Source organism: Girardinichthys multiradiatus, chromosome 12 (assembly GCF_021462225.1).
Source record: "Girardinichthys multiradiatus isolate DD_20200921_A chromosome 12, DD_fGirMul_XY1, whole genome shotgun sequence".
Taxonomy (NCBI): Eukaryota; Metazoa; Chordata; class Actinopteri; order Cyprinodontiformes; family Goodeidae; genus Girardinichthys; species Girardinichthys multiradiatus.
The window spans coordinates 50,254,921-50,267,730 of NC_061805.1; the positions used below are offsets into that span (position 1 = coordinate 50,254,921).

At 41.3% G+C, this 12,810-nt stretch overlaps 1 protein-coding gene across 1 annotated transcript; it reads right to left on the minus strand.

Moving 5' to 3' along the window:
• Positions 1 to 876: 876 nt before the first annotated feature.
• Positions 877 to 11,796, minus strand: nudt12 (nudix (nucleoside diphosphate linked moiety X)-type motif 12). The gene is made up of 8 exons (XM_047380502.1): positions 11,691 to 11,796; positions 8,175 to 8,380; positions 7,507 to 7,810; positions 4,705 to 4,984; positions 4,458 to 4,625; positions 3,073 to 3,186; positions 2,785 to 2,984; positions 877 to 1,300 (listed from the first exon to the last, which is right to left on the minus strand). The coding sequence occupies exons 2-8, from the start codon at positions 8,378 to 8,380 to the stop codon at positions 1,190 to 1,192; spliced, it is 1,383 nt and encodes a 460-aa protein (XP_047236458.1). The 5' UTR covers positions 11,691 to 11,796; the 3' UTR covers positions 877 to 1,189.
• Between the last annotated feature and the right edge of the window lie 1,014 nt (positions 11,797 to 12,810).

Genomic DNA, 12,810 nt, shown 5'->3' on the forward strand with positions numbered 1-12,810 from the left:
AAAAAAAAAAAAAAGAAGGATGTTCAGATGTGAAGCAGATAAGATAATTCAGCCTTCCTCAGGATTTCCTGTGACTTCAGAACTTGATGGGCACAAACAGGCTGTTTTTAATGATCATGTTCTGATAGCACAAAGTAAAATAAACGGTCCCTGTGCATCCTTGTTTTGTTTGCAAAGTGGAACAATATAGAAATATATAGAAATAATTTAAAAAGTTTTCTCCAAGCAGTTGAAGTTGTTCGTGCTGCGTTCAGATTCTGACGTATATAAATGACATTTTTTTGCAGATACAAGTCGTACTTCTTTCCCCTCGTCTCCAGCCCTCGAAGAAGCACAGCCGGCCAGTGGCTGCTGAACCCAAACCCCAAGGTAATTAGGTTTTTATTCTTTTATTTTTGAATTTGGGATTGTTAGGGTTTTTATGACTTTTGTATTGTTTATCATTCATGTAAGTGCTTTTCCTTCCTTACATGTTACAGGAAGGGAGATGGTCACAAGAATGAGTTATGCTTTTATTCTTTTATTAGCAGCATCTGGGGGCTATTCACCAGGTCCCCACTTCCTCTGTTTGTTTATAATCAAGACAAATGAACCCTAACCTTTCTGACCCCACACACACACACACACCTACCCTGAATGTTGTTTGAACTGTGTGTGAACCAGCATGTATAAATAAAGAGAGAGGGGGCTAATACTTCGTAGTCTGTAGTGCACAGCTACCCTTGCCGCAAGTAAAACTGACTCTGTGTCGTTCCTTACTTCTGCGTTGATTAAATAATACCTAACAGGGATTGAGTTCTTCTACTAACTTAAAACTGAGGGATTCCTGAATAACTGATTTAAATGCAGGACCATAATCAAATAATTGAATAAACATTTTTGTAAAATTGTTATTTACCAGTTTTATGAAACTCCACTTGTACAACTGCTTTGCTTTGCTGATGACGATGATCTGTTTTTCTCCAATTTCAAAAAATTGCCACCAGGTTTCCTACTCTGTGATTGCTCTTTGTGTCGCAGCTTCATGCAAACATTTGATTCAACGTTTTCATTTCCCAGGAAATAAAAAGTAAACCTAAAGCAACATGTGAAGAATCAATCTGTAGATCCCTGCAGCCGGTGTGTTCTTTTACATCATCTGTCCATCTAACGTTTGCTTCAGCTGAGCAGGAGATCTGAAGGTTTCATATCAGAGGTTGGAGTTCATGCAGATCCAGTGTCTGATCAGTTGATGGGCGATTGTCTGTCTGGGAGGAAAGATAAAGGCTGATCGAGCTCCTCTGAATAAAGAATCAATCACCTAAAAACAGAAAATAAAAACTCAGTTTTGTGTTTTCATAACAAATATCTTCGATAAAAATCAGTTCAGGTTTTTTAGAGAGGCACGTCTGATTGTCTCCTTGACATTAAACACAAATATTCACCCATCCCAGCCCAATAATTTATTAGTTTTAATTCACTACATTTTTCTATTTTACACAAGTTTCCAAAAACATTTATTCAAATACAGGATGTGAGGAGGAAAAACCAGGAAACCAGCTAAGAGTTGGGAATATCTTTAAAATACTGTTTGTTTCAGCTTCTACCTTTAGGGGGCATCACAGCAGACCATCTGCTTCCACCCTATCTTCCCCTAGATCTTCCTTCACTACATACATGATCCTTCACTATAGTCTTTGTCTTTTCCTCCTCCATTCTTCTTCTCTTGGCTGATCCCCTCCGAGGTCTCCACAACAGATCAGCTGCCTCCGTCTCACCGTATCCTCTTCAGCTGTTACACCAACCATCTCCATGTCCTCCTTCACTGTCCATAGTCTTTGGGGTCTTCCTTTTTTGCCCCTGCCTGGCAGCTCCATCTTCAACATCCTAGTTCCAATGTTTCTACTATCTCTTAATAAAACATGTCCAAACCATCTCCACCTTGCTTCTCCAAGTTTCTCTGCAAACCGCCCAACCTTAGCTGTTCCTCTCTTCTGCTCATTTCTAATCCTGGGTCCAGATAACAAGCTCCTCCTTGTTATCTGGACCCAGCTCCTTTTTAACTGGAAAAACTGTCATCCATGAGAACAACCTGCTTTTTGTAAGCATCCAACTGGTTTCTGGACCTTCTGTCTGCAGCAGTTCAAGGTCTGATTCTGATGTTGGATGAGGAAGATCAACTCACCTGAACCCTCTGACAATGAAGCTAATCTGAGGTGAATCGTCCAAAATAATTGGAATAAAGTTCGGACTTTATTCCAATTGAGATGGTGTGCGGTAACCTTAAACAGGCAGTTTTTGCTGAAAAACCCTCCAGTGTGGCTGAATTAAAGCAATTCTGCAGAGCAGAGTGGGTCAGATTCCTCCACAGTAAAAGGCTAATTTCAAAGACTCAGCTGCTGCTGCCAATGGTGGCACAACCAGTTATTGGGTTGAGGGTATAATTATTTTTTCACGCAGGACCAACTTAGTATGGATAATTTTTCTAACTTCGATAAATGCTGCCATCTTTAGAAAACTGCTTTTTGTTTTTAATCATCTTAACTTCTTCTGATATTAAAAGTAGTTTGAAAATCTCAATTAAGTGTAACAACAAAGCAGAAACAGAAGAAAATCTGTAAGAAGTCAAATAGCTTTTCACAGCAGCATAAATGATTTTTATCTTAGAAATTTTACAGAACTGGATTTAAAACTGGGTAATTTTAAAGGAGTTCTGACCCAAAAAAAGACAGTGCTTTATGATAGATGCAGTCTAACTGTGCAGTTAGCAGAACGTCTCTAACATCTTTAGGATTAACTGTTGACCTGTTGCCGTGGAAACCACCGAGCCTCCTCGATCTCATTCTCGTCCACTTTAATGTCGGTGGATATGGCGACAGCGAGGCAGCCGATCATGAGGTTGGAGGGCATGGGCCAGGGCTGGCAGGAGACATACTGAACCGGGCCGACCTTCACGCCGCTCTCCTCCTCCACCTCCCTCCTCACCGCCTCCTCCATTGTCTCCCCTGCAGCGAAGGGAAATACGCTCAGAGCTACGACTGTTTATGGTTGCAGTTTCAGAGAAGTTGTGCTGTCTGTGTGCTACCATCTCACCAGGCTCGACGAACCCAGCTAAACAGGAAAACATCCCTGCAGGAAAAACCTTCTTCCTTCCCAGTAAACACTGGTTTTCATCAGGGTGGATCACCAACATGATGACTACTGGGTCTGAAAACATCAATCAACATAACACCCTGTCACCATTACTGATCATGTCTGCTCAAAATTATTAGATGTTTTTTTAAAGGCCAAACAAAGACAATTATTGCTAGTTTAGGTTTAAGATAACTCCAGAGTCTGTTACTTTAAAAGCAGCAGGACGATCTGTAATTAGTTTCCTGCTGTGAACACATTAAGAACTTAAACTGTGAGAACTTTTAAGGTATACTTTATTGGAAAAAGTATTTGTCTTCCTACTTTTACATGAATATAAACTTTGATGACATCCTATTCTTAATCTATAAAGGTCCAATGTGTTAATGGACCCATTGTTGCCAGCAATAGCAACTTTAACTATTCTGCAAACATCTTCCTCAAGGTTTAGGAGTGTGTTCATAGTTAGATGAGAAAACCAGAGTTGCAGCCTCTGCTCTAATTCATCCCAAAGGTGTTGAAGAAGGTTGAGGTCAGGACTCTGTTCAGTCAAGTTTCTCCACACCACACATTAGAAACATCCAGCCATGGAAGTGATTGGAACACCAGAATTAATTGATTTGGTGGTGTGACCCAAAGCTTTTACCAAACGGACTATTTAAGCCGAAGATCAGATGCATGAATCACAAAATTCCAGAGGAATGAGGCCATAAACTGATTTAGCCACCTTTTGTTGGTGTTCAAGCCACCTCTCTAGTGGTAAAAAAGAGATTTTCAAATTACCCAATTTAGAAATTGAGCTGACTGCTTAGGGTTTGAAAATTAAAGTTTTGTAATAGCTTGGACAGAATGCAGAGCTAATTTGGACAGAAAATATAAGGGCAACAAGGAGAGGGCTGTGGACAGAAGAGGTTTAAGGATGTGTCCACTTATGCAACCAGTTGGTGCAGCTTTTTTATTTTTCCCCTCTGACAGATTTCTTAGTTTTTATCTTGAAATTGTACACAATAAATGTCAGGTTAATACAGGGGTGGGGTTACCATCAACATGTAATTCTGGTTCTTCTTGGTCTCACTTGCTTATGGAGTTCCACAGGGGTCTGTACATGGTCCTGCTCTAATTAATTTGTATATGTAATCTTTACCATATTCGTTATAACCAACAAGAAAAATGGAAAGTACATGAGAACTTAATATTTTGGGGCATTCCTTTTAATCCTGCTGTCGTCTTGCTTTTTCTTTGGAGTATTAAAAGATTAATGTTGATGTTGATATTTGACTTTTGGCACAGAGCATATGGGGTGCTCTGTGCTACTCAGAGAGGTTGGCGTAAGTGCAGATTCATACCAACTCTTGGATAGCATGTGTTATGGACACCCTTCAGGCTCCTGCATTCAGAGTTCAAACAGCTTCTCTTGTATCCACCCTCCTCCAGATGGGTGCTGCTACCACATGTCGGGCAGAAACTGTAGCGGTTGTGCCAGGCCAGCACAGATCGGGCCTGTGCAACGATGCCTTGGGTTCACAGAGAGGGAAGCATCATTGTTCAGGTAAAACTTAAGCAGGAAAAAGCAAAACACTGCATGTTCCTCACCTGCCTCTTCCTCATTGAGTTTCAGGAGGTCTCTGTTTGGAGATCTTGGGAATAAACAGTTCTTTCCTCTGCAGCGTTTAAGGAGCGCAGCAGCATCTTCATCTGTGTTAATGGCAAACCAAACTGGAGGCTCAGATATACTCTCTACTGTCTGAGAAGAGGTGGAAGAGGAAGGATTCTTCATCTTCTCCATTCCAAGGAAGATCATCACTGTTGAAGCTTTCTGCAGGAGGTCCCTAACATCCTCATACCTGAACCGGCACAGCTTGATGTCCCCCTGCTACAGGTAGAGTAAATAAAGGTAAAATGATAGCCTTGTGGTAATTCTGGACTAATGAAATTAATCTTAACATGTTGGTTTCAAAATCTTAATCTAATCTGTCTGCAAAATACTGACCTACTCACTCTTCATGTATACTACACAGAGATTTAATTGACCCAAATTGTCCAGCAACCTGATTTAAATACTAATTAAGTTGTACTTCATAATTATCTGCAGTATTCACACTTCCATGTTGCCTGAACAAACTTGAGAAACTTGAGAAAGCACACCTACGTTACATCTGAGGTGAATAACAGAGGAATGTTTTTGTTTAAATACACTCCGGCCTCTCGCCCATAGACTGCTGGAGATAGGCACCAGCTTCCCCGCGACCCACTATGGAATAAGCGGTAGAAAATGACTGACTGACTGACATTTAGCTTTGAAAATTAGCTTTAGCAAGCTAACTTCTATAGTTGCTAACACTGGGGCTTGCTAGTGTTAGCAGTAGCTATTTACACATATTTTAATTTGGTTGCAGCGGCCATTTACTGAAGAAATATTTGCAATCGCACAGGTAATGCAAAGGAAGACAAAACCCAGGTGGAATTCTGTTATGCTTAAACATTTTCAAAAGGTCTGAATGCTAAAATAATTAGCTGTGGACATTAGTGTTTCCATGCTAAGTTTCGGGACTGCTAACACTGCAGTCTGCAAGCTAATGTTAGCAGTAGCCTCTGTAGAGTCAGTATTATTAGTTTTAAATATGGTTTCATTAGCAGCTTAGCTAATTATCTCATATGTCACTACAATTGTGGATGTTAGCATGCTATGTTAGCGGTAGCCTGCTAACTCTCGGAGCACAGTAGTGCATCACATCAACTGGCATCTGAACAGACTTTGAGCAGATTAATGGACTGAAGCCAGAATGTTTTATCAAACGTTTTGACACTTGGGGGTAAAAGAGGATTGAAAATGCATGCTGGACATCACACCCTAAACAGTCCGCCACCGACCAGGCACTGCAGCTTTGAGTTGTTTAATACAAAGTGACAGTGGCCTACTTTCTCAAACATTTCTTGCCTTGACTTTATGCTGCCCCAAACCCGAAGAAAAGCTAACAAATGCTGCCAATTAGCTAGCATTAGTAATAGCTTTTTAGATCCTGGTTAAATTGTTGTAAATATGTTCTTTTTTCTTATGTTATTATTTCTGAGGTTCCCCCAGTTGAGGAAAAGGGGAACAATTCGGGAATTATTGTTCTTGGATGTTTTCAAGGAATCTTAAAATTCCAGTAGCTAGCTGTGGCCAGCTTTGTTAGCATTAACCTTATAACTTCCAGCAATACAAATACAGTATTTTCTGCACTATAAGGCGCACTTAAAAACCATTAATTTTCTCAAAAAATGACAGTGCGCCTTGTAATACGGAGCGCCTTATATATGGATCAATTGGTTAATTGGTTGATCCATACTGGTTGTACACGGCGCTCTGTCAAAATGTTTCAGTACGACTGGTAAACTACAAAGCCGCACCGCTTGCAGCATTACGGCTACCGTAGTCAGGGGTGTCGCCGAAGTAATAGCGGTAAACACCTGTACTGTGCTTACTCCTAGTCCAACACCACTTGTGTGTGTATAACGACCCCAAAATTGCACCTTTCAAGAGACACGCTTACGATGCTGAGTTCAAACTCAAGGCTGTCAGCTACGCAGTTGAACATGGGAATAGAGCAGCAGCGAGAGAATTCAACAGTTAACGTTACTATATTGTGAATGTACTAACGTTTGATTTAGTGCATCAAACTGTTTCTTTTACGTGTTTACTGAATCAGGGAAAAGTTCCCTTTCAAGTTTTAACTAATGTTTGATTTCAACTTCAACTTTATAGACTCCAATGCATTCCTAACGTGCGGTTGGCTCTATTCAATAGACTTCTATGTAGAGGAGACCTTACCATGGGAGTGAATGGAGTTATCAGAACGCTGATTTGTAGTGTATTAATAAAGTTTGACTGACTGTTTTGTTGACATTCTCTTTAGCACAGCTCCATCTAGTGGATGCATAACGCAACCCCAGTCAAACGTTTGACTGCAGTAGCTTCTATTCTATGCGCCTTATAATCCGGTGCGCCCTATATATGAAAACAGTTCTAAAATAGGCCATTCATTGAAGGTGCGCCTTATAATCCGGTGCGCCTTATAGTGCGGAAAATACGGTAATCTGAAAATCAGAGGTTAGGTATGTTAAGTTTGCTTTAGCGTGCTATTGTTAGTGTTAGCTTGGTGAATCAGCTAAGACCAGTTCATTTTAGTTGATTTCAACAGATAAGGAATAAAACATTTTTAAAATACTTGTATTACTATAATGAACCGTTGATGGAGTATATAGTAGATCATTAAAGAGGTGAATTTCTGTGCCATATGGCATCATATTTTGACACCTCATCGACACATGTGTTAGAGAAACTACAACCGCTGGCATAGCAGCTGCAGCTTTAACTGAAAACAACCCCAGCAATGATAGCTCCCAGGGTAGTACCTCTTCACTGTTGTCCTCCTGGGACGTGCTGACCATGGGGCTGAGGTTGGAGAACAGGAGGTAGATGGTGTCTGAGTCGCTCTGTTTGGTCTCTAGCCATACCTTGTCAGTTCTCTTTCTACTCAGCCGGTCCAGCGTCTCTCTACCAAAGTAGTTTTCCTGTGTGCTGAGATCGGCGGCTGGCAGGATTTGTCTGCAGCCATCGACTGAGCGGCTCAGCAGGTTGGCGATATGTCTGTGACCCCAGAACTTGGCGATATCGTAAGCAGTCTGGGATGAACTGTTAACGGTGAACTTGTCACAACTAAAGAACAAAAAACAAAAGGAGTTAGATTTGTTTTAACATGAGAATCTCATTGGTCTTTTTACAGTTAGCACCTTCAATTATACAGTACTTTATACGTTAATTTGTTCTTGAACTGAAGAAGTAACTGCTATCAACATGTACGTACTCGGACAATAAATCGCTTTTGTTTTAATTTATGTTTCAGTCTCTAGTTTTTGAGCCTGTTCACTTCTGCCCTGTTGGTCCAAAGCATGTGTCAATTTAGATTTAAACACGTTTTTCTACTATCATCAGGTGAAGACAAACAGATCTCACTGCTCTAAAGTCTTTATCATCTGAACATGGAATCATCATTATTGAAGATGTAGGAGGAGGATGTTACCCGAGCGACAGCAGCTTCTCCACCACATGGTGGTGGCCGTTACGGGCTGCAAGCATCAGCGCCGTCCAGCCACTGTATCCCGTTTCATTGATAAGTGAAGGGGCGTGGGACAGAAGGGTGGACACCTGGGACAAGTCTCCTCTTGCTGCAGTGTCCAGAAACTTCTCCACCATCTCCTCCTTTGCGCTTAGCTGCAGGCTCGTCATCTGGTAATTACAAAGAACCTACTATTAGATGTAAATCGGCTGTGCTAATCATGGTAACAACTTTATTCTTCTATTCAGTAATATTAAATAACTTTGAGGACACTAAATGCTGATGGGCATTTGTGGAATTAAATATGCAGCCACATCTCAATAAATTAGGATACCATCCGTCTAGTAATTCAGTTCAAAATATAAAACTTGCATCTTATACAGAGTCATTCCACACATGGAGTGATATATTATCTCTGTTCCTCTCAATGATTCAATGATGAATTTGGTTCATTAGAAAATTTTAAGATGACGTCATACCAATAAAGAATATTTTTAATACAGAAATGTGGACAAACTGAAAACCATATCCCTATACAGCAGTGGTTCTCAGTCCGGGTCCTCAGGCCCACTGTTCTGCATGTTTTATATGTTTCCCTGCTCCAACACACCTGACCTAAAGGAATGGGCGATTAACAGGCTTCAGGAGCACTTGATGGCAGCTGAGGAGGTATGTGAATCATGTGCTGGAGCAGAGACACATCTGAAACCTGAAGGACATGACATCCTGAGGACCAGGACCACTGATGCACTTAGTATTGCACAGGGCTCCATTGCATGAATTACTGCATCGGTGAAGTGTGGCATGGAGGACATCAGCAGGAAGTGCTCTAAATGTTCTTGGTAGATGTCTGCACTGTCTTTGAAACTGATAAAACACAGTGGACCAACAGCAGGCTTCCCAAATCATCACTGACAGACTAGACCTCAAGCAACTTGGATTCTGTGTCTTTCCACTCTTCTCTGGGACATTGATTTCCTAATGAAATGGAAAACTGGTTTTCATCTGAAAAGGTGACTTTGGACCACTGAACAACAGTCAGGTCCCTTTTCTCCTCAGCCCAGGTAAGACACTTCTGATGTGTCTGATTCAGCAGTGGATTAAAACAAGGATTATGACAGTTGTAGTGCTTGTACTGGATGCGTTCATGGGTGGTGGCTCATGAGGTACCAACTCCAGAAACTGTACACATCTTGGGAATCTACCTTAGCCTCTTAAGCTCCAAGTTCGTTTTCTTCTGTTTATTGCTCCAACTTTCCTTACTTAAACATAGACATGTGTGGTATCCTCTGAAACATCAGACTCTTGGCTAAAAGCTGATATGAACCATTTCTACAAACACCAAACACAGTTAATACTACAAGCAGTTGAATCAGAAAAATGCGGGAAGTAAACGCACTCTACAAAATGGATTCACCGGACGTCTCGGTCTCTGCTTCCTGATTGGTAGGATTTACGCGACAGACGTTGAGATAACTTTACTCTACTGGCTCTAAGGATGAAAAGGAGGGGTCATTTGTGCAATTCGTCCAATCCAAACTTGAGTTATTGTCGTGCGTAATGTAGGTTGTCAGTATAAACACTGAGCACGGTGTAGCGCAAGGCGCAGTCGCTACAGCTGTTACGCACCGGACCTTCCTACCTCTGGCTGTTTATGTGGTTATCATTTCGCCTGTTCGAGTGTTTGTTTTTGAAACACAATGGCTTCCCACACAAAGTTCTACATGTCGCTGAAGCTTTGGACCTAATTACAATGGACTGCGGTACTGCAGTCTGTGCAGAGGATTCCTCATCTGAAGACGAAGAGCTTATTTATCCCGGGTAGGTCAATGATGAGCTGGATTATGTAGTTCTGCTGCTTGAAAGGCTTTTTTTAAATTTTAGTTTTATTGCGAAATACGTTTAAAGATTGATTTTCTTTTTATACTAGTGCTTCGTGATGTCCTGTAATAAATGGATTTGTAAGCCACACAGTGGAAGATAGCACTGAAATGTTTGCATCTGTAATTATCCCCGACACACCCACCCCCACCTGCCCAGTAAACATAGGTGTTGTAAACACGTACATTCATTCCTAGTTGTCAATAAATTGGTTGTTTTGTTTTTAGCGAGGGGGAGTGGTGGCCTAGTGGTTAGAACAGGAGGTTTGTGTTCCAGAGGGGACACAAGGGGCCAGGTTCATATCCCACAGATTACCACTCTGGGTCCCTGAACAAGACCCTTAGCCCCAGAATGCTCCCCGGGCGCCGCACAATGGCAGCCCACTGCTCCCTGTAAGGGATGGGTTAAATGCAGAGGACAAATATTGTTGTAATGTACATGTGCAATGACCAATAAAGATGATTATTATTATTATTATGTGCCGAAATGTGCCATATGGTTCCAAAAGGAAAAACGCCCACGAATGTCTTTACTAAAATCTCTGTAACTTTGCTTTAGTTTACCTCGGCTGCATGAAACGTTGCACAGGTAATGTCCACAAGTGGATTTAGGGTTTTCTAAAGTTTGTAGTCTTCCTCGTGATATTTCTACAAGGTTTATATACTGTGCAATGCAGGAAATATTCTGGCAAGCGAAAAAAAATCTTAATTTTTTTTCTGTGTGCCATCCTCATTATCTCTGAAACAATAGCTGCTACTGTGATATTTACACTTCTGATTGAATCTCCAGAGTGTTACCTTTAATTTAACACCGAGCTTATTTAAATAGTTTGTAATTGCTGAGAAAAACTCAATTACATTTGGCCATGTAATTTTGAGCACTAACTTCACAAAAACGCCTTGGGTTACGAGAGGTTAAGCTCTTTAATGAGTACTGCTTCAAAATCTTTTTCCTTTCACTCAACTTCCCATTCTACAGTCTTCCCCATAAATGTCATAACATAACATTTCTGTATCAAAACGCCTTCAACATTTTCATTGTTTTTTGTTTTTTTTATGAGAAACTGAAATTTGAGTTTCCATTCGCTACAGCCAGAATCATCAAAATAAAGGAAACATTCACAAATACTCTGTTTAAAATGCAACTATACGTGAGTTACTGTGATAAATGAAAATTTCCACGATATTTAATATTTTTAGATGCACCTTTAAATCCAGTCAAAAGCTGAAATAAAAGTTAAAGGTACTCTGGACCTTTAAATATTTTTCTCTCTCTCTCCTATTGGACCAGAGCTGTGTCAATCAACTTGGATTTGGAGCCCCGCCCATCAAATCTTCACGGTGTTATAAAACTAACCGTCACCCTGATAACGAGCCGTGTTTCGGCTTTAATAAACCGGGAATGATTTCCTGTTGACGGTTCAGATTTAGCTCCTGTGTCTTGAAGACCTCTTAGACATATTTCACCATTTTTTCTGCAACATTAACCCGCCTGGTCACAATGACACAAGCTGTAGAAGCTTCACGGTTTATCCAGGACTTTGACTTCAGGAATTAACCGCCTGTAATTTAATCTACAAGTAAAAGTTAATCCACTCACCTTGTTCTCTCCTCTAAGTCACCTTTCCGCTGTTGAATAAACAGCGACGAGCTGCGTTCAAGGGCAACACAGGAACTGTGAGGCTTTCAGGTGCTGCCTGCACTGTAGTAATTTCGAGTTATCTTCGTTTTACAAACTAAATATTTAACTTTCTAATTAAATATTTACTTTGGAACTGTGACATTTATAAATGTATGATAGACATGGTGACTTTGAAAAATGAACCCCCATTTTGTTTTCTTCTATGAGAGGCTATATAACCCAAATTACTGCTGTCAATTTTGGATTTGGGCTGCACGGTGGCGCTGTTGGTTGCACTGTTGCCTTGCAGCAAGAAGGTCCTGGCTTTGATTCCCAGCCTGGGGTCTTTCTGCATGGAGTTTGCATGTTCTCCCCGTGCATGCGTGAGTTCTCACCGGGTACTCCGGCTTCCTCCCACAGTCCAAAGACATGCCTGTTAGGTTAATTGGTAACTCTAAATTGCCCTTAGGTGTATGAATGAGTGTGTGTGTGTGGTTGTTTGTGTGTTGCCCTGCGATGGACAGGCGACCTGTCCAGGGTGTACCCCGCCTCTCGCCCATAGACTGCTGGAGATAGACACCAGCTCCCCTGTGACCCACTATGGAATAAGCGGTAGAAAATGACTGATGACTGACCTTTACAAGCAGCACCCCATAGGATGGAGGAGATGGATAGACACATTGAGTGTGGTCTGTGGGGTCATGGTATTAATCTGGTCTATCAAGGTGGAGAAAGTGTTGATGCAGAAAGCGAAGCTCACGATTTGCTGGTCTGTCTACATTCCAACAAAAATAAAACCCTGCATACAAGCCACTAAAATAAGGCTCCAAACTGAAACAGATGGAGCGATGAACACAGAGTGGAGCCACTGCTCCACTGCATCAAAATGAGTCAGTTGAGGTGGTTCTGGCATCTGATCGGGATGGCTTTCTTTTTCTTCTGTTTGTCAAGCACATCCCACTGGGAAGAGACCTTAGGGCAGACCGATAACCTTATCTCTTCTGGCATGGGAATACTTTGAGATACTCCAGAATAAGCTGGATAGTATTGCTGGTGAAAAGGAAGTCTGGGTTTCCCTCCTGGACCGATTTCATCCCAG

Bases quoted from the DNA above. Each gene is read 5' to 3' on its own strand.
- nudt12 (XM_047380502.1), bottom strand. From the start codon at position 8,380: ATGACGAGCCTGCAGCTAAGCGCAAAGGAGGAGATGGTGGAGAAGTTT. The intron at 4,626-4,704 runs GTGAGGAACATG...TGTGAACCCAAG, and splicing joins ACTCAATGAGGAAGAGGCAG to GCATCGTTGCACAGGCCCGA. The intron at 3,187-4,457 runs GTATGAATCTGC...TGATGTTTTCAG, and splicing joins CACATGCTATCCAAGAGTTG to ACCCAGTAGTCATCATGTTG.